General features: G+C 41.5%; 1 protein-coding gene across 3 annotated transcripts; it reads left to right on the forward strand.

Moving 5' to 3' along the window:
* The first annotated feature begins 1,513 nt into the window (after nt 1-1,513).
* Nucleotides 1,514-26,834, forward strand: LOC147031214 (transcription factor Sp1-like). 3 transcript variants are annotated; one of them, XM_085876066.1, is made up of 4 exons: nt 1,514-1,822; nt 2,078-2,160; nt 2,356-3,721; nt 26,566-26,834. In XM_085876066.1, exons 1-4 carry the CDS (start codon nt 1,816-1,818, stop codon nt 26,817-26,819), a joined length of 1,710 nt encoding a protein of 569 aa, XP_085732192.1. In that variant the 5' UTR covers nt 1,514-1,815; the 3' UTR covers nt 26,820-26,834. The 3 variants fall into 3 exon arrangements, with proteins under 3 accessions (XP_085732192.1, XP_085732194.1, XP_085732193.1); XM_085876068.1 differs by having other exon boundaries at nt 1,514-1,727; XM_085876067.1 differs by having other exon boundaries at nt 1,516-1,822; nt 26,569-26,834.
* The last annotated feature ends 776 nt before the right edge of the window (nt 26,835-27,610 follow it).

Here is a 27,610-nt window from a genome sequence, read left to right on the forward strand (position 1 = left end):
AAACACACAAACACATTTTTTCACACAAACACACATAAACACACACAAACACTTTTTCACACAAACACACATAAACACACACAAACACATTTTTTCACACAAACACACAAACACACACAAACACTTTTTCACACAAACACACACAAACACATTTTTTCACACAAACACACACAAACACATTTTTTCACACAAACACATAAACAGACATTTTTTCACACAAACACACATAAACACACACAAACACTTTTTCACACAAACACACACAAACACTTTTTCACACAAACACACATAAACACACACAAACATTTTTTCACACAAACACACACAAACACATTTTTTCACACAAACACATAAACAGACATTTTTTCACACAAACACACATAAACACACACAAACACTTTTTCACACAAACACACATAAACACACACAAACACATTTTTTCACACAAACACACACAAACACATTTTTTCACACAAACACATTTTTTCACACAAACACACACAAACACATTTTTTCACACAAACACATTTTTTCACACAAACACACATAAACACACACAAACACATTTTTTCACACAAACACACATAAACACACACAAACACATTTTTTCACACAAACACATAAACAGACATTTTTTCACACAAACACACATAAACATTTTTTCACACAAACACACACATGGAGTAGAAGGTGGAGCCCGTCCCTCCGTTTTTCCTGACCCATGAGAACATGTCGAGCCCAGTCCATGTTTGTAATTTCAAGCTCCAGCTCCACGTTCTTCATCGTTTTTTAGCGCGATCTCTTCACGGTGAAGAATCACTTTAGAAATTAAATAACTCTCGTATCCACATCCGGATTCGGATCTTCACCAAAATCGAATCAATGAGTCCTTGTCTAACACCCAACCTGTCCACCGAGTTCAATCCGAATCCGTGCACAAGTTTTTGAGATATGCTGCATAAACAAGTTCTTTCACCTTCGGTGGCAGAGATTAAATAAAACTCTCACACACACAAACACACGAGCACGACACCCCCCTCTCCCCTCCCCTCTCCCCTCCCCTCTCCGCAGTACTCTCTCAGGGTCACACCAAGCACTACATGATGATATCTCTCGGAGGGTCACGTACATGCACGAAGCTCGCACGACAACACGTACACAGTACACGGGTCGCACGACTTCCTTCAAACCGCCTCATTGGGCTCCGGCTATGGAGCTCATGGAAGGAACGCGCTGCGCGGACGGGCACGGCGGTGAAGCGGTCGGTGCGCGCCATTTTGTGGTGGTCGGGAAAGGCCAGGAAGGGTAAAGAGGAAGAGGAGTACTCGGAGAGAGAGAGAGAGAGTGAGTGAAGGATTGAGAGAGGTGCACTGAGGATAAAAAAATACCACATTGTGTTAACGTGACGGTGACACAGCGCGGAGGAGACACGGTGAAAGTGGTGTGTTTTCAGCCGGAAGATGTCGAATAACAACAACAACAACAACAACAACAATAATAATAATTATTAAACATGTTGCGGAGACTTCGCCGTTTTTTCCGAGGGTATCGGTTTGTGTAGAAGTGTGTGTGTTTGTGCGCGGTGTAAATCCCAATTCGTGCCTCAGCACGCCGTGCGGCGCGCGCTGCCACGTGGCTGCTGCGGGCTCAGAGGGCCGGGTGAAGGAAGAAGAAGAAGAAGAAGAAAACGAGGGGAGGGAGCCTGGAGGGGTCGTGCATTCCTCTTGGTACGCCCCCGTGAATGAGGGCGGCTTGGCGGGCTCCAGACTCGCTCAGGCTCCGAGGCCCGAGTGCTGTGAATCACACCGACTCGCCATGAGCGGTACCGTGACTTCCTGACCATCGTTTCCCGCTCTCGGTGTTTGGTTTTTTTTTTGTTTTTCCGGCCCTGTCCCTCCATCTTTTTCCCGCTCCCTTTCTCGCTCGCCGTTCGCGCCGGGGCGGCACGGCCGTAACTTTTGGACGAATAAGGCTGCCGAGGGGCTGGGGCCGGAGGCGGTAAGGGGGACGAGGAGGAGGGATTTCGCCATCGTGCCTTGCCCTTGCTTTCCCGCCCCCCCTCTCCGCCCCCCCTCAGAGGCGGACGGGGAAGGCATGGCCTCGTTGGAAACGACGGGCAAGAAGGACGAATTGTTACAAGCGAACAGCGCGGCGGCCAAGGTGGGTATGAACCGGGACGGGTGGCCGCCTCCCCGAGCCGATCATCGTACGTATCGGAGCGTTCCACCCATGGGGCGACCCTTCGGTTCGGGCCCACTCCCTCTCCCCTCGGATCCCGCCCACGGTGGGTGGGTTGTGACCGACTCCCCCTCGCTTCGTCCCCCTAATCCGCTCCGTGCCGTGTCCCTTTTGCAGGGTCTTTCCGGAGGGGTCGCGCCGGTCGCGGCCCACGGCACGACTGCCGGCAACATACAATACCAAGTGATCCCGCAAATCCAAGCAGAAGGACAGCAGCTCCAACTGGCTCCAGCTAGCAGCGTGTCGTACGGGCCCGTGACGCAACCGCAACAGCAGCAACAGCAACAGCAGCAGCAGCAGCAGCAACAGCAGCAACAGCAGCAGCAACAGCAGCAGCAGCAACAGCAACAGCAGCAACAGCAACAGCAACAGCAGCAGCAGCAGCAGCAGCAGCAGCAGCAGCAGCAGCAGCAGCAGCAGCAGCAGCAGCAGCAGCAAGATGCTGGCGGTGCTATCCAGATATTGCAAAGTGGTCAAACCCTGATTGCAGCACGTCCGTCACAAGGTAATGTAATGGCACCCAACGTGGTGACGCAGCCCCTGGCCATGCAACTGCAAACGGCCGGCGTACCTTTTCAGTTGCACGGGGTGAGTCTCGGAGGGCAGACCCCCATGTTTGCCAATCTGCCCATGAACTTGCCGGGCGGTGTAGCTTTCACTCTCCCTCTTGGTAACATCGCTTCCGTACCGGTGAGCAACATCGGCATCGCCACGACCGCGGTTCCCTCTTCCACCAACGGGGTGGCCAACGGCACACAAATGGTTCAGGCCACGTCCTCGGTGGTGAGTAGCGTTGTGGAAGCGGCCGCTCAGGCGATCATGACGGCAACTCCCTGCGTATCTGAGCCTTCTGCCGGTGAAGGGTCACAGGCGGTCGCCACGGCAGCTTCCTCCATTATGGCGGCCTCCTCCATTATGGCGGCAAGTTCGGCGGCGGTATCTGTCAACGGCCTAGCCTCGACCTGCACGTCTCTACCCGGTTCTGTGCAACCCCTGGTACAGTCGGTGCATCAGTCTCCGCTGCCGTCCCAACCGCAGATCTACCAACAGGCCTTCCAGGCGGACGTGCAGGGTACTCAGGCTCTTCAAGCACAGGCGGTGCCTCAGAACATCCAAATTGAGAACGCGGTGCCCATAGTCCTGCGAGTACCCACCATTGGGACGGACGGTCAAATATCCTACCAAACGTTGCAGATTTTATCGAGCCTTCAGAACCTGGTTGGCATGCAGGTGCATAACTCTGCTCCGCAGCAGCTCACCATCACGCCCGTGCAAACCGCGATGGTCACGACCGCAGGCGGCCAGACCACCACCCAGATGCAGCCGGTGGTGGCCGGTGCGGGCATCGGGCTCGGCTCGGCGCAGATTGCCACCATGCCCAGCCTTCAGACGATCAACCTGAGCTCGTTGGGTTCCGCAGGTATCCAGGTGCAGCAACTGCAGGGGGTGCCGGTGTCTTCGGCGACGACGACCATTTCCATGGGTAAGCATGGGTCGCTTGGTTGTGTCCTCAACGTCGTTGTGACCTCATCTAAGTGTCTGGTGAACCACGTCGAGATGTGTCCTCAGTATATTTTATAGAAGCAGGTCCAAAGAGGTGGCTGGTAGAAATGATGGTCTTTTAACCCTTTACCTCTTGGTTCAACAGTAATGGGGATCTACTGGACGACTGGTGGGTTTTATCATGATTGCAGGAATTCACAGCGATCAGTATCCCAAGGATATTCTTTGATTTAAGAAATGTTCCCAATGTTGGGATGCCACAGGTAAGAATCCATCATGATGTGATGATCTCTTGTGATATTTTTCCTGTTAAAAGTTGAGGATGTGTCCCCAATTTAGTGTTCAATGAAAGAGATATTGCGCAAAACAAAACAAAAAAAAAGGTGTGCGTATTTATTTACTTATTAACGTATTATTATTTATTTATTAACATCATAGCATAATCACCCTTTCCAAAGAGGGTCCGTTTGTTTGTCCGCGCAGAACTTTTGTGATTTTCTCCACAACCGCTTGTCGGATTGAGATGAAATTTTCACCATTGGTGTCACCACTCATTAGTGGGGAAACTTAGCTAAATATAGCATAACAATTGTGCATTTTGTGAGGAAAGCACCAAATTTGGCACACTAGTAGCCTATCATATTATGAACAGATTTGGATATTGGGCCATCTCAAAATTTTTGATGGCAGTGGAAAATGGCTGCCACAGCCATCAGCGGCTGAATTTGAGATGGCCCAATATCCAAATCTATTCATAATATGATAGGCTACTAGTGTGCCAAATTTGGTGCTTTCCTCACAAAATGCGCAATTGTTATGCTAAGTTGCCCCACTACATATAGAATGGTTAAAAAAAAAAATTTTTTTTTTGAAGACAATTATAACTTCATAGGTCATGTGGTGTGGTAGCCATGTTTGAAAAACCTTTTTTTGTTGTTGTTGGAACGCCACATCTGATCAGTTTGAAAAATGTTGAGGGTCGTCTCGGGATAAAATGGTTCAAACAAAACAATTTGATGACATTGTCAGTCACGTGATTCGACAGCCATATTGTTTTTGTTTTTTTTAACCTTCAAAAATCCCTGAAGTAGCTGAACAGATCGAGGTGAAACTTTACACGTATGACCACCTGTCCATGAGAGACAAAAGGTTCACACACGTGGCAGAGGTCACATTGTTTGGCAGCCACATTGCAGTCACCCTAAAACTGATAAAAATCTTCTCCAGAACAGCTGAACAGATTGAGGGGAAACTTCACACTAATGTTCCCCAAGCCATGGATGTACAATTTTGTTCAGGAATAATAGATAGGTCACATGGTTTAGCAGCCATATTGGATCAAGAAAAATATTACATAATGTTTTCTCTGGAACCACTTGATCAATCGATGTGAAACTTCACATTTATGATCCAGTTGTGATGGGGAATAAACGTTTTAAATTTCAATTTGATCAGACGCATGGTCGGGCACCCAGAATTATTTAATTTTTTGATATGGCTTTTCTTTTTTTGTCTTTTTGATATTCATATACCTATATATTTTTTAATTTTTGATTAAGGCTCACTTGGTTGTGCCTGGATGGGTTTGAGGGCAGAGTAGTAGCAGCTGGATTGTGAATCCTATCCAGTGTCCTCCTGTTGACTTCGTCTTTGCTTTTTGCTTCTTTGGGTTCATCTTGATTATTCCAATGCAGGACTGTATCTGTTTGGTCTTCCATTTGATTTGAATTGAATTTATTTTAATGCAATTCTAAATTATAATGAATAACTTATGGGCACTCGGTGGAGCACACACCTCCGCCACATAATGCCTGATCCACGAGAACATATCAGGCCCATTACATTTTTGAAATATCATGCTTTCCAGTACTGTATCATTTTTGGCCCTATATATCTCTCTCTCAATGGTGAAGAATCACTTTTAAAAATAAATAATTCTCTTATCCGGATCCGCATCTGCACCAAAATCAAATATATTCGTTCTTCCCACACACCCAAGCTCTACACCATGTTTCATCCAAATCTGTCCACAACTTTTTGAGATATTGTGCTATATGTCAGTTTCGCCCTTTCTCTCAATGGTGAAGAATCACTAAAAAAATTATCAGATCCGGAACCTGATCCGGATCTTTTCCAAAATTGAATTGATTCGTCCATGTCACACACCCAACATATCCACCAAGTTTCACCTGAATCCGTTTTCAACTTTTTTGAGATATTGTGCAATGTATCGTTTTTGGCCCTATCTCTCAATGGTGAAGAATCACGAGAAAATTCTAGAAGTTGAATCTGGATCCGGATCTTCACCAAAATCTAATCAGTTCGCCCTTGTGAAACAACGAACCGGTCCACAAAATTTCATCTGGATCCGTCCACAACCTTTTGGGATATCCTGTAGACAGACAAGCAGAGAGATGGTTGAAAACATAACCACCTTCACATTCGCGGGTGGATGTAATAATAAAAAAGCGGGATGGCATCAAAGCGGAACGTCTGGGACCCGGTTATCACTGCCACCAGTCAGAAAGTGGCATTTCTAGTTATGTCGATTATTAATGCGTAACACACCAGTACGCAAACACCACGTAAAATACACCACACAAAACAAGTTCTGTCGAGCATCTGCAATCTCTGGTTGCTCTTTCTAGTTTTGGTTTATTCTTCATCTCGACTTGTTTTAGTTCATTGTTCATCTCGACTTGTTTTGGTTCGTTGTTCATCTCGACTTGTTTTGGTTCGTTGTTCATCTTGACTTGTTTTGGTTCGTTGTTCATCTCGACTTGTTTTGGTTCGTTGTTCATCTCGACTTGTTTTGGTTCGTTGTTCATCTCGACTTGTTTTGGTTCGTTGTTCATCTCGACTTGTTTTGGTTCGTTGTTCATCTCGACTTGTTTTGGTTCGTTGTTCATCTCGACTTGTTTTGGTTCGTTGTTCATCTCGACTTGTTTTGGTTCGTTGTTCATCTCGACTTGTTTTAGGTTATTGTTAATCAAGACTTGTTTTAGGTTATTGTTAATCAAGACTTGTTTTAGGTTATTGTTAATCAAGACTTGTTTTAGTTCATTGTTCATCTCGACTTGTTTTGGTTCATTGTTCATCTCGACTTGTTTTGGTTCGTTGTTCGTCGACACTTGTTTTGGTTCGTTGTTCGTCGACACTTGTTTTGTTTTATTGTTCATCTCGACTTGTTTTGTTTTATTGTTCATCTCGACTTGTTTTGTTTTATTGTTCATCTCGACTTGTTTTGGTTTGTTGTTCATTGAGACTCGTTTTGGTTCGTTGTTCGTCGACACTTGTTTTGGTTCGTTGTTCATCTCGACTTGTTTTGGTTTGTTGTTCATTGAGATTTGTTTTGGTTTGTTGTTCATTGAGACTTGTTTTGGTTTGTTGCTCATTGAGGCTTGTTTTGGTTTATTGTTCATCGAGACTTGTTTTTGGTTATTGCTCCTCTGGACTTATTTTGGTTTGTTGTTCATCTCGACTTGTTTTGGGTTATTGTTCATCTCGACTTGTTTTGGGTTATTGTTAATCTGGACTTGTTTCGGTTCGTTGTTCGTCGACACTTGTTTTGGTTCGTTGTTCATCGAGACTTGTTTTTGTTTTATTGTTCATCGAGATTTGTTTTGGGTTATTGTTCATCGTGACTTGTTTTGGTTCGTTGTTCGTCGAGACTTGTTTTGGTTCGTTGTTCATCTCGAATTGTTTTGGTTCGTTGTTCATCTCGAATTGTTTAGGTTCGTTGTTCGTCGAGACTTGTTTTGGTTTGTTGTTCATCTGGACTTGTTTTGTTTTATTGTTCATCTTCACTTGTTTTGGGTTGTTGTTCATCTCGACTTGTTTTGGGTTATTGTTCATCTCGACTTGTTTTGTTTTATTGTTCATCGAGATTTGTTTTGGGTTATTGTTCATCGTGACTTGTTTTGGTTCGTTGTTCGTCGACACTTGTTTTGGTTTGTTGTTCATTGAGACTTGTTTTGGTTCGTTGTTCGTCGAGACTTGTTTTGTTTCGTTGTTCATCTGGACTTGTTTTGGGTTATTGTTCATCTCGACTTGTTTTGGGTTATTGTTCATCTCAACGTGTTTTGGGTTATTGTTAATCTCGAATTGTTTTGGTTAGTTGTTCATCTCGACTTGTTTTGGGTTATTGTTCATCTCAACGTGTTTTGGGTTATTGTTAATCTCGAATTGTTTTGGTTAGTTGTTCATCTCGAATTGTTTTGGTTAGTTGTTCATCTCGAATTGTTTTGGTTAGTTGTTCATCTCGACTTGTTTTGGGTTATTGTTCATCTCGACTTGTTTTGGTTTGTTGTTCGTCGAGACTTGTTTTGGTTTGTTGTTCATCTCGACTTGTTTTGGTTTGTTGTTCATTGAGACTTGTTTTGGTTTGTTGTTCATCTGGACTTGTTTTGGTTTGTTGTTCATCTGGACTTGTTTTGTTTTATTGTTTGTCGAGACTTGTTTTGGGTTATTGTTCATCTCGACTTGTTTTGGTTCGTTGTTCCTCTCGAGTTGTTTTGGTTTGTTGTTCGTCGAGACTTGTTTTGGTTCGTTGTTCATCTCGACTTGTTTTGGGTTATTGTTCATCTCGACTTGTTTTGGTTCGTTGTTCATCTTGAATTGTTTTGGTTCGTTGTTCATCTTGAATTGTTTTGGTTCGTTGTTCATCTTGACTTGTTTTGGTTCGTTGTTCATCTCAACTTGTTTTGGGTTATTGTTCATCTCGACTTGTTTTGGGTTATTGTTCATCTCGACTTGTTTTGGTTCGTTGTTCATCTCGACTTGTTTTGGTTCGTTGTTCATCTCTAATTGTTTTGTTTGGTTGTTCATCTCGACTTGTTTTGGTTCGTTGTTCATCTCGACTTGTTTTGGGTTATTGTTCATCTTGACTTGTTTTGGTTCGTTGTTCATCTCGAATTGTTTTGGTTAGTTGTTCATCTCGAATTGTTTTGGTTAGTTGTTCATCTCGAATTGTTTTGGTTAGTTGTTCATCTCGAATTGTTTTGGTTAGTTGTTCATCTCGAATTGTTTTGGTTAGTTGTTCATCTCGAATTGTTTTGGTTAGTTGTTCATCTCGAATTGTTTTGGTTAGTTGTTCATCGAGACTTGTTATGGTTCGTTGTTCATCTCAAATTGTTTTGGTTAGTTGTTCATCTCGAATTGTTTTGGTTAGTTGTTCATCTCGAATTGTTTTGGTTCATTGTTCATCTCGAATTGTTTTGGTTAGTTGTTCATCTCGAATTGTTTTGGTTAGTTGTTCATCTCGAATTGTTTTGGTTAGTTGTTCATCTCGAATTGTTTTGGTTCGTTGTTCATCGAGACTTGTTATGGTTCGTTGTTCATCTCGAATTGTTTTGGTTAGTTGTTCGTCCAGACTTGTTTTGGTTCGTTGTTCATCTTGACTTGTTTTGGGTTATTGTTCATCTCGAATTGTTTTGGTTCGTTGTTCTTCGAGACTTGTTTTGGTTTGTTGTTCGTGTCGAGTTGTTTTGAGTTATTGTTCATCTCGACTTGTTTTGCTTCGTTGTTCGTCGAGACTTGTTTTAGGTTATTGTTAATCAAGACTTGTTTTAGGTTATTGTTAATCAAGACTTGTTTTAGGTTATTGTTAATCAAGACTTGTTTTAGTTCATTGTTAATCAAGACTTGTTTTAGTTCATTGTTCATCTCGACTTGTTTTGGTTCATTGTTCATCTCGACTTGTTTTGGTTCGTTGTTCGTCGAGACTTGTTTTGGTTCGTTGTTCGTCGACACTTGTTTTGTTTTATTGTTCATCTCGACTTGTTTTGTTTTATTGTTCATCTCGACTTGTTTTGTTTTATTGTTCATCTCGACTTGTTTTGGTTTGTTGTTCATTGAGACTCGTTTTGGTTCGTTGTTCGTCGACACTTGTTTTGGTTCGTTGTTCATCTCGACTTGTTTTGGTTTGTTGTTCATTGAGATTTGTTTTGGTTTGTTGTTCATTGAGACTTGTTTTGGTTTGTTGCTCATTGAGGCTTGTTTTGGTTTATTGTTCATCGAGACTTGTTTTTGGTTATTGCTCCTCTGGACTTATTTTGGTTTGTTGTTCATCTCGACTTGTTTTGGGTTATTGTTCATCTCGACTTGTTTTGGGTTATTGTTAATCTGGACTTGTTTCGGTTCGTTGTTCGTCGACACTTGTTTTGGTTCGTTGTTCATCGAGACTTGTTTTTGTTTTATTGTTCATCGAGATTTGTTTTGGGTTATTGTTCATCGTGACTTGTTTTGGTTCGTTGTTCATCTCGAATTGTTTTGGTTCGTTGTTCATCTCGAATTGTTTAGGTTCGTTGTTCGTCGAGACTTGTTTTGGTTTGTTGTTCATCTGGACTTGTTTTGTTTTATTGTTCATCTTCACTTGTTTTGGGTTGTTGTTCATCTCGACTTGTTTTGGGTTATTGTTCATCTCGACTTGTTTTGTTTTATTGTTCATCGAGATTTGTTTTGGGTTATTGTTCATCGTGACTTGTTTTGGTTCGTTGTTCGTCGACACTTGTTTTGGTTTGTTGTTCATCTCGACTTGTTTTGGTTTGTTGTTCATTGAGACTTGTTTTGGTTCGTTGTTCGTCGAGACTTGTTTTGTTTCGTTGTTCATCGAGACTTGTTTTTGTTTTATTGTTCATCGAGATTTGTTTTGGGTTATTGTTCATCGTGACTTGTTTTGGTTCGTTGTTCGTCGACACTTGTTTTGGTTTGTTGTTCATCTCGACTTGTTTTGGTTTGTTGTTCATTGAGACTTGTTTTGGTTCGTTGTTCGTCGAGACTTGTTTTGTTTCGTTGTTCATCTCGACTTGTTTTGGGTTATTGTTCATCTCGACTTGTTTTGGGTTATTGTTCATCTCAACGTGTTTTGGGTTATTGTTAATCTCGAATTGTTTTGGTTAGTTGTTCATCTCGACTTGTTTTGGTTTGTTGTTCGTCGAGACTTGTTTTGGTTTGTTGTTCATCTCGACTTGTTTTGGTTTGTTGTTCATTGAGACTTGTTTTGGTTTGTTGTTCATCTCGACTTGTTTTGGTTTGTTGTTCATTGAGACTTATTTTGGTTTGTTGTTCATTGAGACTTGTTTTGGTTTGTTGTTCATCTGGACTTGTTTTGGTTTGTTGTTCATCTGGACTTGTTTTGTTTTATTGTTTGTCGAGACTTGTTTTGGGTTATTGTTCATCTCGACTTGTTTTGGTTCGTTGTTCCTCTCGAGTTGTTTTGGTTTGTTGTTCGTCGAGACTTGTTTTGGTTTGTTGTTCGTCGAGACTTGTTTTGGTTCGTTGTTCATCTCGACTTGTTTTGGGTTATTGTTCATCTCGACTTGTTTTGGTTCGTTGTTCATCTCGACTTGTTTTGGTTCGTTGTTCATCTCTAATTGTTTTGTTTGGTTGTTCATCTCGACTTGTTTTGGTTCGTTGTTCATCTCGACTTGTTTTGGGTTATTGTTCATCTTGACTTGTTTTGGTTCGTTGTTCATCTCGAATTGTTTTGGTTAGTTGTTCATCTCGAATTGTTTTGGTTAGTTGTTCATCTCGAATTGTTTTGGTTAGTTGTTCATCTCGAATTGTTTTGGTTAGTTGTTCATCTCGAATTGTTTTGGTTAGTTGTTCATCTCGAATTGTTTTGGTTAGTTGTTCATCGAGACTTGTTATGGTTCGTTGTTCATCTCGAATTGTTTTGGTTAGTTGTTCATCTCGAATTGTTTTGGTTAGTTGTTCATCTCGAATTGTTTTGGTTAGTTGTTCATCTCGAATTGTTTTGGTTAGTTGTTCATCTCGAATTGTTTTGGTTAGTTGTTCATCTCGAATTGTTTTGGTTCGTTGTTCATCGAGACTTGTTATGGTTCGTTGTTCATCTCGAATTGTTTTGGTTAGTTGTTCGTCCAGACTTGTTTTGGTTCGTTGTTCATCTTGACTTGTTTTGGGTTATTGTTCATCTCGAATTGTTTTGGTTCGTTGTTCTTCGAGACTTGTTTTGGTTTGTTGTTCGTGTCGAGTTGTTTTGAGTTATTGTTTATCTCGACTTGTTTTGCTTCGTTGTTCGTCGAGACTTGTTTTGGTTCGGTGTTCATCTGGACTTGTTTTGTTTTATTGTTCATTGAGACTTGTTTTGGTTTATTGTTCATTGAGACTTGTTTTGGTTGATTGTTCATCGAGACTTGTTTTGGTTGATTGTTCATCGAGACTTGTTTTGGTTTATTGCTCATCGAGACTTGTTTTGGTTTATTGTTCATTGAGACTTGTTTTGGTTTATTGTTCATCGAGACTTGTTTTGGTTTATTGCTCATCGAGACTTGTTTTGGTTTATTGTACATCAAGACTTGTATTGGTTTGTTGTTCATCTTGACTTGTTTTGGTTCATTGTTCATCTCGACTTGTTTTGGTTCGTTGTTCATCGAGACTTGTTATGGTTTGTTGTTCATCTCGACTTGTTATGGTTTGTTGTTCATCTCGACTTGTTTTGGTTCGTTGTTCATCTCGACTTGTTTTGGTTCATTGTTCATCTCGACTTGTTTTGGTTCGTTGTTCATCGAGACTTGTTATGGTTTGTTGTTCATCTCGACTTATTTTGGTTTATTGTTCATCTCGACTTGTTTTGGTTTATTGTTCACCTGGACTTGTTTTGGTTTGTTGTTCATCTCGACTTGTTTTGGTTCGTTGTTCATCTCGACTTGTTTTGGTTCGTTGTTCATCTCGACTTGTTTTGGTTCGTTGTTCATCTCGACTTGTTTTGGTTCGTTGTTCATCTCGACTTGTTTTGGTTCGTTGTTCATCTCGACTTGTTTTGGTTCGTTGTTCATCTCGACTTGTTTCGGTTCGTTGTTCATCTCGACTTGTTTCGGTTCGTTGTTCATCTCGACTTGTTTTTGTTCGTTGCTCATCGAGACTTGTTTTGGTTTATTGTTCATCTGGACTTGTTTTGGTTCGTCTTTCGCCTGGGCTTGTTTTCGTTCGTTGTTCGCCTGGGCTTCTTTTGGTTCGTTGTTCGCCTGGGCTTCTTTTGGTTCGTTGTTCGCCTGGGCTTGTTTTGGTTCGTCGTTCGTCTGGGCTTGTTTTGGTTCGTCGTTCGTCTGGTCTTGTTTTGGTTCATCGTTCGCCTGGGCTTGTTTTGGTTCGGCGTACGCCTGGGCTTGTTTTGGTTCTTTGTTCGCCTGGGCTCGTTTTGGTTCTTTGTTCGCCTGGGCTTGTTTTGGTTCGTCGTTCGCCTGGGCTTGTTTTGGTTCGTTTGTCGTCTGGAGTTGTTTTGGCTCGTTTGTCGTCTGGTCTTGTTTTGGTTCGTTTGTCGTCTGGACTTGATTTGGTTCGTTGTTCGTCTGGACTTTTGTTCGCTGTTCGTCTGGACTTTTGTTCGTTGTTCGTCTGGACTTTTGTTCGTTGTTCGTCTGGACTTTTGTTCGTTGTTCTTCTGGACTTTTGTTAGTTGTTCGCCTGGACTTTTGTTCGTTGTTCGCCGGGACTTTTGTTCGTTGTTCGCCGGGACTTTTGTTCGTTGTTCGCCGGGACTTTTGTTCGTTGTTCGCCGGGACTTTTGTTCGTTGTTCGCCGGGACTTTTGTTCGTTGTTCGCCGGGACTTTTGTTCGTTGTTCGCCGGGACTTTTGTTCGCTGTTCGTCTGGACTTTTGTTCGTTGTTCGTCTGGACTTTTGTTCGTTGTTCGTCTGGACTTTTGTTCGTTGTTCTTCTGGACTTTTGTTAGTTGTTCGCCTGGACTTTTGTTCGTTGTTCGCCGGGACTTTTGTTCGTTGTTCGCCGGGACTTTTGTTCGTTGTTCGCCGGGACTTTTGTTCGTTGTTCGCCGGGACTTTTGTTCGTTGTTCGCCGGGACTTTTGTTCGTTGTTCGCCGGGACTTTTGTTCGTTGTTCGCCGGGACTTTTGTTCGTTGTTCGCCGGGACTTTTGTTCGTTGTTCGCCGGGACTTTTGTTCGTTGTTCGCCGGGACTTTTGTTCGTTGTTCGCCTGGACCTTTGTTCGTTGTTCACCTGGACACTTGTTCGTTGTTTGCCTGGACCATTGTTCGTTGTTCGCCTGGACTTTTGTTAAGGCCCAGTCACACCTTGACGTTTTAGCCAGCAATGGCAACGTATTAAAATGTATGTAAAACGCTGGATTACGTTGAACTTTTCATGTTTTTTTTCAAGATTCGGACGTATTTATATCGACTTGGTCTTATGCATAACGTATTAGTAACGGACACAGAACGTTTCGTTGTGTTATAGATAACTTATACCAACGAATGCTGAACCTGTTGTCAGCCTTCACAACCTCTGCCCAACAATAGTCTAACTTAGGCATAGCTCGCTGCACGTATCGTCGACGATGACGTGGCGTAGGTTATAAAAAGGCTGCCGCACAACGATTCAAATGATAACCGCCGCAGAAATGTAAGTGTCAACATCGCAGTCACACCTTGGCGATCTTGCCAGCGTATGCCGACCTCTGAAAAATGCGTCTAAAACGCTGGCGCACGTCGAATACGGTATGGGTAAGTTTGGTATGCGTGAATAGAACGCTAAAGTACGCTATCATACGTCGTATTAAGTGGAGTACGTCTTGTCATTTTAAACATGTTGAAAATTTTACGACGTACTTGCCGTATGACACATGCTCCGCATGCGATGGGAATAAGTTGTACGCAAGATATGCGATCGTTGACACACATCGACACACGTTACTTGTAAGGTGCTCAAAAGTCGAAACGCATCAAGGTAATGGTTAGCGTCAGTGTTCCAGACTCCCGGTTTTTTTTTTCTTCGGTATGACGGTGTTCAGTGTACAGTGCGGTTATGATTTAAATCGTTGAGCAGCAGCCTATTAATTATATTATATAATAACCGCACTAGAAATCGAAGTGTCAAAATCACCATCATACCGAAGGAAGGAAGAAAACAAAAAACAAACAAACAAAAAAAACCAGGAAGTCTGGAACACTGACACTAACCATTACCTTGATGTGTTTCGACTTATGAGCACCTTACAAGTAGCGTGTGTCTGTGTGTCACCGATCGCGTAACGTGAGTACAACACGTTACTCATAGGTTGGAAATAAATTTCGGGTACGCTAAACATTACCTCGACGTGTTTTGACTTGTGAGTAACTCACAAGTAACGTTTGTCGACGTGTGTCAACGATCGCGTGACGTGCCTACAACGTATGGCCAGCGTTATGCGGAACGTGTGTGTCATACGCTGGCATAAGTCTTAAAATTTCAAGCATGGAAAATTTGAGGACAACCGAAAAGTACGTTTAAAGCCAGCGTACAACGACGTATGGCAGTGTTTTTCAGCGTGCTCTGAATGTTATCAAAACTTACCCATAACGTATTCGACGTGTACCAGCGTTTTTGACAAATTTTCCAAAAATCGGCATAAGCTGGCGAAAACGTCAAGGTGTGACTGGGCCTTTAGTTGTTCGCCTGGACTTTTGTTCATTGTTTGCCTGGACATTTGTTCGTTGCTCACCTGGACTTTTGTTCATTGTTTGCCTGGACTTGTTTTGGTTCTTTGTTTGTCTGGACTTGTTCGGGCTTCAAGCATGGCTGAAGCTCTATTGAAATCGTTAGTATTATTATTAAAGGCGTTTTAATGTTCTACTGACGGATTTTGTGGCGGATCTGGAGGGAAAACTGTTCGATGAAATTAAACGAAACTTAACAGGATAATTACTCACCACCTGAAGTTTATACTATGAAACATTTGATGACGTAGGTCACGTGCTCTGGCGGCCATATTGGATTTTCTCCAAAACCTAAAAACATCTTCTTCTCCAGAAGGGATAATCTGACAGCCTCAATCTTTTGCACACATTTGCTAAGTTCCATGCTAATTTTAATTTGTTAATTTGGTCGAAATCGTTATTTCATTTATATGATTTTAAATGATGCCGATTCACCTCATTAAATATGCAAATGAGAGTTGAAAAAATATAATGACAAATTTAGATAGCACATAAACAGGGGACTCCCAATATATTTATACTATGTCTATATTTGACCCCAGTGAGCCCCCAGCGCCCCCCAAAGTTGAAAATGACCCATTTTTGAAATGTCATAAAATAAAAACAACGCTTGGATGAAATTCAATGAAACTTATACATTTAATAACTATCCACCTGAAGTTTATACTTTGAAAATTTTGATGACGTCGGTCACGTGGTATGGCGGCCATATTGGATTTTCTCCAAAACCTAAAAACATCTTCTTCTCCAGAAGGGGTAATACGACAGCCTCAAGCTTTTGCACACATGTCCAATATTCCATGGGAATCTTAAGTTGTTTATTTGGTCAAAATCGTTATTTAATTTATATGATTTTAAATGATGCCGATTCGCCTCATTAAATATGCAAAATATGCAAATGAGAGTTGAAAAGATTTAATGACAGATTTACATAGGTCATTAACAGAGGACTCCAAATATGTTTATACCATGTCTGGACTTGACCCCAGTGAGGCCCCAGAGACCCCAAAAGTTTTAAATCACCCATTTTTGAAATGTTGTTAAATGAAAACAATGCTTTAATGAAATTCAATGAAACTTAACACCTTAATAACTCTCCACTTGCTGTTTATACTTTGAAAATTTTGATGACGTTGGTCACGTGGTATGGCGGCCATATTGGATTTTCTCCAAAACCTAAAAACATCTTCTTCTCCAGAAGGGGTAACACGACAGCCTCAAACTTTCGCCCACATTTGCGAGGTTCCATTGGAATGTTAAGTTGTTAATTTCATCGAAATCCTTACATAATTTATATGATTAAAATGATGCCGATTCGCCTCATTAAATATGCCAAATATGCAAATGAGAGTTGAAAAAATTTAATGACAGATTCTGATAGGCCTTGAAGAGGGGATTCCAAATATGTTTACACTATGTCTGTATTTTACCCCAGTGAGGCCCCAGAGCTCTCCAAAGTTGAAAATCACCCATTTTTGACATGTCGTAAAATGAAAACCAAAGAAGATAGACAAAAAGTGACCACACATTCTGGAAGATATTTTAACGTTCTACAAATTCACCATTTACATTAATATGCAAATGTGGAGTTATTGGACTTTTTTGGGGACTTGAAAATTTGTCCAGCCTCGATTTGTCCAATGTGAAGTTTCTTTCTCTTTCATGTATTGCTATGGGCTTTTCAATCCTTCATTGATATAACATGAGGGACCCCGTAGCTGGGCCACATTGCAGACTTGAACTAACTTTCTAACTCGGAAAACCCATATCATGTGACAGGGTGATGGTGTTGAAATTTGTTAAAATGGAGGCACACCTTGAAGCCCGGGATTACTGGTTTACCAGTTTTAATTTTGGTTTGTTTTTCATCTGGGCTTGTTTTGGTTAATTGTTCATCTTGGCTTGTTTTGGTTCGTTGTTCATTTTGGCTTGTTTTGGTTCGTTGTTTGTCTGGGCTTGTTTTGGTTTATTGTTCATCTTGACTTGTTTTGTTTTGTTGTTTGTCGACACTTGTTTTGTTTTGTTGTTTGTCGACACTTGTTTTGGTTCGTTGTTTGTCGACACTTGTTTTGGTTCGTTGTTCGTTGAGACTTGTTTTGGTTCGTTGTTCATCTTGTGTTGTTTTGGTTCGTTGTTCATCTCGACTTGTTTTGGTTCGTTGTTCATCGAGACTTATTTTGGTTGATTGTTCATCTCGACTTGTTTTCGGTCGTTGTTCATCTCGACTTGTTTTGGGTTATTGTTCATCCAGACTTGTCTTGGTTTATTGTTCATCTAGACTTGTTTTGGGTTATTGTTCATCTCGACTTGTTTTGGTTCGTTGTTCATCTCAACTTGTTTTGGGTTATTGTTCATCTCGACTTGTTTTGGTTCGTTGTTCATCTCGAATTGTTTTGGTTCGTTGTTCGTCGAGACTTGTTTTGGTTTGTTGTTCGTCTCGAGTTGTTTTGGGTTATTGTTCATCTCGACTTTTGCTTCGTTGTTCCTCGAGACTTGTTTTGGTTCGGTGTTCATCTGGACTTGTTTTGTTTTGTTGTTCATCTGGACTTTTGTTCGATTGTTCATTGAGACTTGTTTTGGTTTATTGTTCATCGAGACATTGTTTTGGTTTATTGCTCATCGAGACTTATTTTGGTTTATTGTACATCAAGACTTGTATTTGTTTGTTGTTCCTCTGGACTTGTTTTGGTTTGTTGTTCATCTCGACTTCTTTTGGTTCATTGTTCATCTCGACTTCTTTTGGTTCGTTGTTCATCTCGACTTGTTTTGGTTCGTTGTTCATCGAGACTTGTTATGGTTAATTGTTCACCTGGACTTGTTTTGGTTTGTTGTTCATCTCGACTTGTTTTGGTTTGTTGTTCATTTCGACTTGTTTTCGTTCGTTGCTCATCTTGACTTGTTTTGGTTCGTTGTTCATCTCGACTTGTTTTGGTTCGTTGTTCATTTCGACTTGTTTTGGTTCGTTGTTCATCTCGACTTGTTTTTGTTCGTTGCTCATTGAGACTTGTTTTGGTTTATTGTTCATCTGGACTTGTTTTGGTTCGTCTTTCGCCTGGGCTTGTTTTCGTTCGTTGTTCGCCTGGGCTTCTTTTGGTTCGTTGTTCACCTGGGCTTGTTTTGGTTCGTCGTTCGTCTGGGCTTCTTTTGGTTCATCGTTCGTCTGGGCTTGTTTTGGTTCATTGTTCGCCTGGGCTTGTTTTGGTTCTTTGTTCGCCTGGGCTCGTTTTGGTTCGTTGTTCGCCTGGGCTCGTTTTTGTTCGTTGTTCGCCTGGGCTTTTTTTGGTTCGTCGTTCGTCTGGTCTCGTTTTCGTTTGTCGTTTGTCTGGGCTCGTTTTCGTTCGTCGTTCGTCTGGGCTTGTTTTCGTTCGTCGTTCGTCTGGGCTTGTTTTGGTTCGTCGTTCGCCTGGGCTTATTTTTGTTCGTTGTTCGCCTGGGTTTGTTTTGTTTCTTTGTACGTCTGGGCTTGTTTTGGTTCGTCGTTCGCCTGGGCTTGTTTTGATTCGTCGTTCGCCTGAGCTTGTTTTGATTCGTCGTTCGCCTGGGCTTGTTTTGGTTCTTCTTTCGCCTGGGCTTGTTTTGGTTCGTTGTTCGCCTGGGCTTGTTTTGGTTCGTCGTTCCTCTGGACTTGTTTTGGTTTGTCGTACGTCTGGCTTGTTTTGGTTCGTCGTTCGCCCTGGCTTGTTTTGGTTCGTCGTTCGCATGGGCTTGTTTTGGTTCGTTGTTCGCATTGGCTTATTTTGGTTCGTTGGTCTTCTGGACTTGTTTTGGTTCGTTTGTCGTCTGGAATTGTTTTGGTTCGTTTGTCGTCTGGACTTGTTTTGGCTCGTTTGTCGTCTGGACTTGTTTTGGCTCGTTTGTCGTCTGGACTTGTTTTGGCTCGTTTGTCGTCTGGACTTGTTTTGGTTCGTTTGTCGTCTGGACTTGTTTTGGTTCGTTGTTCGTCTGGACTTTTGTTTATTGTTCATCTGGACTTTTGTTTGTTGTTCGTCTGGACTTTTGTTCGTTGTTCGCCGCGACTTTTGTTCATTGTTCGCCTGGACTTTTGTTCGTTGTTCGCCTGGACCTTTGTTCGTTGTTCGCCTGGACACTTGTTCGTTGTTTGCCTGGACCATTGTTCGTTGTTCGCCTGGACTTTTGTTAAGGTCCAGTCACACCTTGACGTTTTAGCCAGCAATGGCAACGTATTAAAATGTATGTAAAACGCTGGATTACGTTGAACTTTTCATGTTTTTTTTCAAGATTCGGACGTATTTATAACGACTTGGTCTTATGCATAATGTATTAGTAACGGACACAGAACGTTTCGTTGTGTTATAGATAACTTATACCAACGAATGCTGAACCTGTTCTCAGCCTTCACAACCTATGCCCAACGATAGTCTAACTTAGGCATAGCTCGCTGCACGTATCGCCGACGATGACGTGGCGTAGGTTATAAAAAGGCTGCCGCACAACGATTCAAATGATAACCGCCGCAGAAATGGAAGTGTCAACATCGCAGTCACACCTTGGCGATCTTGCCAGCTTATGCCGACCTCTGAAAAATGCGTCTAAAACGCTGGCGCACGTCGAATACGGTATGGGTAAGTTTGGTATGCGTGAATAGAACGCTAAAGTACGCTATCATACGTCGTATTAAGTGGAGTACGTCTTGTAATTTTAAACATGTTGAAAATTTTACGACGTACTTGCCGTATGACACACGCTCCGTATGCGATGGGAATAAGTTGTACGCACGATATGCGATCGTTGACACACATCGACACACGTTACTTGTAAGGTGCTCAAAAGTCGAAACACATCAAGGTAATGGTTAGCGTCAGTGTTCCAGACTCCTGTTTTTTTTTTTTTTTCTTCGGTATGACGGTGTTCAGTGTACAGTGAGGTTATGATTTAAATCGTTGAGCAGCAGCCTATTAATTATATTATATTATAACCGCACTAGAAATCGAAGTGTCAAAATCACCATCATACCGAAGGAAGGAAGAAAACAAAAAACAAACAAAACAAAAAAAAAACCAGGAAGTCTGGAACACTGACGCTAACCATTACCTTGATGTGTTTCGACTTATGAGCACCTTACAAGTAACGTGTGTCTGTGTGTCACCGATCGCATATTGTGCGTACAACTTATTCCCATCGCATACGGAGCGTGTGTCATAAGGCAAGTACGTCGTAAAATTTTCAACATGTTTAAAATTACAAGACGTACTCCACTTAATACGACGTATGATAGCGTACTTTAGCGTTCTATTCACGCATACCAAACTTACCCATACCGTATTCGACGTGCGCCAGCGTTTTAGACGCATTTTTCAGAGGTCGGCATAAGCTGGCAAGATCGCCAAGGTGTGACTGCGATGTTGACACTTCCATTTCTGCGGCGGTTATCATTTGAATCGTTGTGCGGCAGCCTTTTTATAACGTACGCCACGTCATCGTCGGCGATACGTGCAGCGAGCTTATGCCTAAGTTAGACTATCGTTGGGCATAGGTTGTGAAGGCTGACAACAGGTTCAGCATTCGTTGGTATAAGTTATCTATAACACAACGAAACGTTCTGTGTCCGTTACTAATACGTTATGCATAAGACCAAGTCGTTATAAATACGTCTGAATCTTGAAAAAAAACATGAAAAGTTCAACGTAATCCTGCGTTTTACATACATTTTAATACGTTGCCATTGCTGGCTAAAACGTCAAGGTGTGACTGGGCCTTAACAAATAATTCAATGAAACTTATCCATTTCATAACTCTCCACCTGAAGATTATACTTTGAAAATTTTGATGACGTCGGTCACGTGGTATGGCGGCCATATTGGATTTTCTCCAAAACCTAAAAACATCTTCTTCTCCAGAAGGGATAATTTGACAGCCTCAATCTTTTGAACACCTTTGCTAAGTTCCATGGTAATGTTAATTTGTTAATTTGGTCGAAATCGTTATTTAATTTATGTGATTTTAAATGATGCCGATTCACCTCATTAAATATGCAAAATATGCAAATGAGAGTTGAAAAAATATAATGACAGATTTAGATAGTTCCTTAACAGAGGACTCCAAATATGTTTATACCATGTCTGGACTTCACCCCAGTGAGCCCCCAGCGCCCCCCAAAGTTGAAAATGACCCATTTTTGAAATGTCATAAAATAAAAACAACGCTTGGATGAAATTCAATGAAACTTATACATTTAATAACTATCCACCTGAAGTTTATACTTTGAAAATTTTGATGACGTCGGTCACGTGGTATGGCGGCCATATTGGATTTTCTCCAAAACCTAAAAACATCTTCTCCAGAAGGGGTAACACGACAGCCTCAACTTTCGCACACATTTGCGACGTTCCATTGGAATGTTAAGTTGTTAATTTCATTGAAATCGTTACATAATTTATATGATTAAAATGATGCCGATTCGCCTCATTAAATATGCCAAATATGCAAATGAGTTGAAAAAATTTAATGACAGATTCTGATAGGCCTTGAAGAGGGGATTCCAAATATGTTTACACTATGTCTGTATTTTACCCCAGTGAGGCCCCAGAGCCCCCCAAAGTTGAAAATCACCCATTTTTGACATGTAAAATGAAAACCAAAGAAGATAGACAAAAAGTGACCACACATTCTGGAAGATATTTTAACGTTCTACAAATTCACCATTTACATTAATATGCAAATGTGGAGTTATTGGACTTTTTTGGGGACTTGAAAATTTGTCCAGCCTCGATTTGTCCAATGTGAAGTTTCTTTCTCTATCATGTATTGCAATGGGTTTTTCAATCCTTCATTGATATAACATGAGGGACCCTGTAGCTGGGCCCCATTGCAGACTTGAACTAACTTTCTAACTCGGAAAACCCATATCATGTGACAAGGTGATGGTGTTGAAATTTGTTAAAATGGAGGCACGCCTTGAAGCCCGCGATTACTGGTTTACCAGTTTTAATTTTGGTTAATTGTTCATCTTGGCTTGTTTTGGTTAATTGTTCATCTTGGCTTGTTTTGGTTCATTGTTCATTTTGGCTTGTTTTGGTTCGTTGTTCGTCTGGGCTTGTTTTGGTTTATTGTTCATCTTGACTTGTTTTGGTTCGTTGTTTGTCGACACTTGTTTTGGTTCGTTGTTTGTCGACACTTGTTTTGGTTCGTTGTTCGTTGAGACTTGTTTTGGTTCGTTGTTCATCTTGTGTTGTTTTGGTTCGTTGTTCATCTCGACTTGTTTTGGTTCATTGTTCATCGAGACTTATTTTGGTTGATTGTTCATCTCGACTTGTTTTCGGTCGTTGTTCATCTCGACTTGTTTTTGTTTGTTGTTCATCTCGACTTGTTTTGGTTCGTTGTTCATCTCGACTTGTTTTGGTTTATTGTCCATCTAGACTTGTTTTGGTTCGTTGTCCGTCGAGACTTGTTTTGGTTCGTTGTCCGTCGAGACTTGTTTTGGTTCGTTGTCCGTCGAGACTTGTTTTGGTTCGTTGTCCGTCGAGACTTGTTTTGGTTCGTTGTCCGTCGAGACTTGTTTTCGTTCGTTGTCCGTCGAGACTTGTTTTCGTTCGTTGTTCGTCAAGACTTGTTTTCGTTCGTTGTTCGTTGAGACTTGTTTTTGTTCGTTGTTCATCTTGTGTTGTTTTCGTTCGTTGTTCATCTGGACTTGTTTTGGTTCGTTGTTCATCTTGTGTTGTTTTGGTTCATTGTTCATCTGGACCTGTTTTGTTTTATTTTTCATCTCGACTTATTTTGGTTCGTTTTCTGTCGACACTTATTTTTGTTCGTTGTTCGTTGAGACTTGTTTTTGTTCGTTGTTCATCTCGACTTGTTTTGCTTCATTGTTCATCTCGACTTGTTTTGCTTCGTTGTTCATCTCGACTTGTTTTGCTTCGTTGTTCATCTCGACTTGTTACTTGCAAAATCGAAGATTATTCTCGTGTATTGGTCAGTCGATTTTGTTATTCTGTTTGCTTGTCTGTCTGTCTGTCTGTTTCTGTTGCCTACAGGTCCCAATTTTAAACTGATTTTCATGAAACTTCACCACATGGTTGACTTTGGCATAAAGAAGAAGCCTATTGTTTTTAGGTCAAAAGGTCAACATCGGCCCAAGGTTAACAACCAAAGTTGTATTTCTAAAATCCTCAATTTTCATCCGATTGACTTGAAATTTGAAGAGTTTTTATATTTCAGGTCACAGAATTCAACGAGCTAATTATTTTAGAGGTCAACATCGACCAAAAGGCCAGCATAAGCCCAAGGTCAACAACTTATATGGTTTTTCTGAAATCCTCAATGTTCATCCCATTGACTTAAAATTTAAAGTGAAGTTTCATATTTGTTTATTTTATTCAATCACCAATTAATTATTTTAGAGGTCAACATGAATCAAAAGGTTAGCCTTGGCCCAAGGTCAACAATTAAGGTGGTATTTCTGGAATCCTCAATTTTCATCAGATTGACTTCAGATTCAGGGCAATGAATTCAACCACCAATTATTTTTGAGGTCAAATTTGTTTTCTGCATTTTGCAAGTATCGTGCTCTGCATGACACCGTCTTATTGTTTTGCTTTGTTGTTCATCCGGACTTGTTTTCCTTCGTTGTTCATCGAGACTTGTTTTGGTTCGTTGTTCGTTGTTCGTCTGGGCTTGTTTTGGTTTGTCGTTCGCCTGGGCTTGTTTTGGTTCGTCGTTCGCATGGGCTTGTTTTGGTTTGTCGTTCGTCTGGGCTTGTTTTGGTTTGTCGTTCGTCTGGGCTTGTTTTGGTTCGTCATTAGCCTGGGCTTGTTTTGGTTCGTCGTTCGCCTGGGCTTGTTTTGGTTCGTTGTTCGCCTGGGCTTGTTTTGGTTCGTTGTTCGCCTGGGCTTGTTTTGGTTCGTTGTTCGCCTGGGCTTGTTTTGGTTCGTCGTTCGCCTGGGCTTGTTTTGGTTCGTCGTTCGTCTGGGCTTGTATTGGTTCGTCGCTCGTCTGGGCTTGTTTTGGTTCGTCGCTCGTCTGGGCTTGTTTTGGTTCGTCGTTCGCCTGGGCTTGTTTAGGTTCGTCGTTCCTCTGGACTTGTTTTGGTTTGTCGTTCGTCTGGGCTTGTTTTGGTTCGTCGTTCGCCTGGGCTTGTTTTGGTTCGTTGTTCGCCTGGGCTTGTTTTGGTTCGTTGTTCGCCTGGGCTTGTTTTGGTTCGTCGTTCGCCTGGGCTTGTTTTGGTTCGTCGTTCGTCTGGGCTTGTATTGGTTCGTCGCTCGTCTGGGCTTGTTTTGGTTCGTCGCTCGTCTGGGCTTGTTTTGGTTCGTCGTTCGCCTGGGCTTGTTTTGGTTCGTCGTTTGCCTGGGCTTGTTTTGGTTCGTTGTTCGTCTTGACTTGGTTTATGTGGTGTTTGTGTAGTTTTCTGTGGTGTATTTTGTGTGACATTTGTGTACTGGTTTTACGTAATTAATAAGAGATAAGTAAAACTGCCGATTTATAAATGCCGGCAGTGATGACTGGTTCAGTCATTTCGGAGAAGAAGATTAGATTTTTGAAAGTTCAAAAAAAAAAAATATACAATATGGCTGCCGAATCACGTGACAGATGACGTCATCAAAAACACTTGTGGACCATTTTATCCCTCGATGTCCTTCAACAATTTTCATACTGGTCAGATGTAGCGTTCTACATATGCAATTATGACATCATAACAAAGGCACCTATGACATCATAAAAAAAAAAATTTCACCCATTCCCCATGAGTACTGCTTGCTATGTGCCAAGTTTCAATTTTTTTTTTCCCTCGCTACGGTTTTCGATACACAGGTCCAAACCTTTTCTGTTTTGCCAATATGGCTACCACACCACGTGACCTATGATGTCATATTTATCATTAAAACATTCTGCACAAGTAGTCACACCAATGCTGAAAATTTTGTCTAAATCCGTCTACCGGTTGCGGAGAAAAACATGAAAATTCTGTGCGGACAAACAAACAAGACGACGACGTCATGCAGATAAGAGACCACGATACTTGCAAATTCCAGAAAACAAATTTTACCTCAAAAATAATTGGTGGTTGAATTCAATGACCAAATATGCAACTCTTCAAATTTTGATTGGATCAGATGAAAATTGACAATTTTAGAAATTTGGCCTATGTGGATCAAAAATAATTGGCAAGCTGAATTGAGTGATCTGAAATATAAATCCTCTTGAAATTTCACATCAATTGGATGAAAATTGAGGATTTTAGAAATACCACCTCAGTTGTTGATCTTTGGTCTATGTTGACCTTTTGACCTCAAAAATGATCGGGTTATTCCTTATCACAAACTCTGCCATGTGGTGTGCAGATCGGTTTAAAATTTAAAGTTTAAAAAAAGTTTTGTGAAGATTGGTTTAAAATTGTGATCTGGAGGTGACAGACAGAAAGACACAAACAGACAAGCAGACACAAACAACAAAATCGAATTGACTTGAAAAATGTTCGTTTTTACATCGAGGTCATGCAATATTATTTTATACTTGAGAATGGTGATGTGGATGTGTGATGTGATGTTGAAGGATAGGAAATCAAATGTGGAATTAAGAGATAGGTTAGGTCTAGAAAGCGTTCGTGAGGTTATGCGTTGGGGTACGTGGAGGTGGTTTGGACATGTGGAATGGATGTGGTTGGGTAGTTGTGTGAGGAAGTGTATAAATATGAATGTGAATGGAAGGAGAGCAAGAGACCGTCCGAGGAAAACATTGGATGTGTTGCTGAGAGATGATCTTGGAGTTAAAGGCTGAACAAGAGGGTAAGCAAGGGATCGTGCAGCCTGGAAAGCAGCCATAAGGTGATCCAAGGCTTACACATGCAAGCATGGAAACGGCCATAAAACGGTGACGACGACGATGATGGTGATGACTTGCATTCTTGGTTATGAGTACAATGGAAACAAAAGTCCAAGTCAAATGTGAATCGCTCTTTAAATTGCTCTCAGGCATAGGCAAACAGGGCCTTGGCAAGCCCTGTGGTTGGCCGGTGAGTGACCGCACTAATAAACTGGAAGGTCACTCGGTAGAGCGCATACCTCCACCACCTAATGCCTGATCCACGAGAACATATCGGGCCCAATACATGTTTGAAATATGCTTTATATCGTTTTTGGCTCTGGTGGAGAATCGCTTTAAATATTCAATAATTCTCGTATCCAGATCCGGATTCAGATCTTCACCAAAAATCGAATCATTTTGTTGTGGTCACACATCCAACCTGTCCACCAAGTTTTATCCAAATCCATCCACAACTTTGAGACATCCTGCACAGACAGACAGACAGACAGACATAGAGTGGTCAATACACAACAAACTCAACTTCCTCAATGATCCTTAATGGTGGAAGCTGGAAGGCTTACCAAATGCCCCTTCTTACCTCTGACCTCACAAGCAGCACAGACGGAGAGTGGCGAGGGAAAGTGGCATGCTGTGCTGGGTTCGGAAGATCTTGTGCCAGGTGCTGGTGGAGACCAAACGACCGAGACGGGAAAGCGCATCCGCCGTGTGGCATGTGCTTGTCCAAACTGCCGTGACAATGAGGGCAGGTTTATACCATGTCTGGACCATGTCTGGACTTGTCCAAATATGTTTATACCATGTCTGGACTTGACCCCAGTGAGGCCCCAGAGACCCCAAAAGTTTTAAATCACCCATTTTTGAAATGTCGTTAAATGAAAACAATGCTTTAATGAAATTCAATGAAACTTAACACCTTAATAACTCTCCACTTGCTGTTTATACTTTGAAAATTTTGATGACGTTGGTCACGTGGTATGGCGGCCATATTGGATTTTCTCCAAAACCTAAAAACATCTTCTTCTCCAGAAGGGGTAACACGACAGCCTCAAACTTTCGCCCACATTTGCGAGGTTCCATTGGAATGTTAAGTTGTTAATTTCATCGAAATCCTTACATAATTTATATGATTAAAATGATGCCGATTCGCCTCATTAAATATGCCAAATATGCAAATGAGAGTTGAAAAAATTTAATGACAGATTCTGATAGGCCTTGAAGAGGGGATTCCAAATATGTTTACACTATGTCTGTATTTTACCCCAGTGAGGCCCCAGAGCCCCCCAAAGTTTAAAATCACCCATTTTTGACATGTCGTAAAATGAAAACCAAAGAAGATAGACAAAAAGTGATCACACATTCTGGAAGATATTTTAACGTTCTACAAATTCGCCATTTACATTAATATGCAAATGTGGAGTTATTGGACTTTTTTGGGGACTTGAAAATTTGTCCAGCCTCGATTTGTCCAATGTGAAGTTTCTTTCTCTTTCATGTATTGCTATGGGCTTTTCAATCCTTCATTGATATAACTTGAGGGACCCTGTAGCTGGGCCACATTGCAGACTTGAACTAACTTTCTAACTCGGAAAACCCATATCATGTGACAGGGTGATGGTGTTGAAATTTGTTAAAATGGA

This window comes from Eptatretus burgeri, chromosome 3 (assembly GCF_056783735.1).
Source record: "Eptatretus burgeri isolate ZD-2024b chromosome 3, Ebu_testis_v1, whole genome shotgun sequence".
Classification (NCBI taxonomy): Eukaryota; Metazoa; Chordata; class Myxini; order Myxiniformes; family Myxinidae; genus Eptatretus; species Eptatretus burgeri.

Bases quoted from the DNA above. Each gene is read 5' to 3' on its own strand.
- LOC147031214 (XM_085876066.1), top strand. The intron at 2,161-2,355 runs GTGGGTATGAAC...TCCCTTTTGCAG, and splicing joins CGAACAGCGCGGCGGCCAAG to GGTCTTTCCGGAGGGGTCGC. The intron at 3,722-26,565 runs GTAAGCATGGGT...TGACCTCACAAG, and splicing joins GACGACGACCATTTCCATGG to CAGCACAGACGGAGAGTGGC.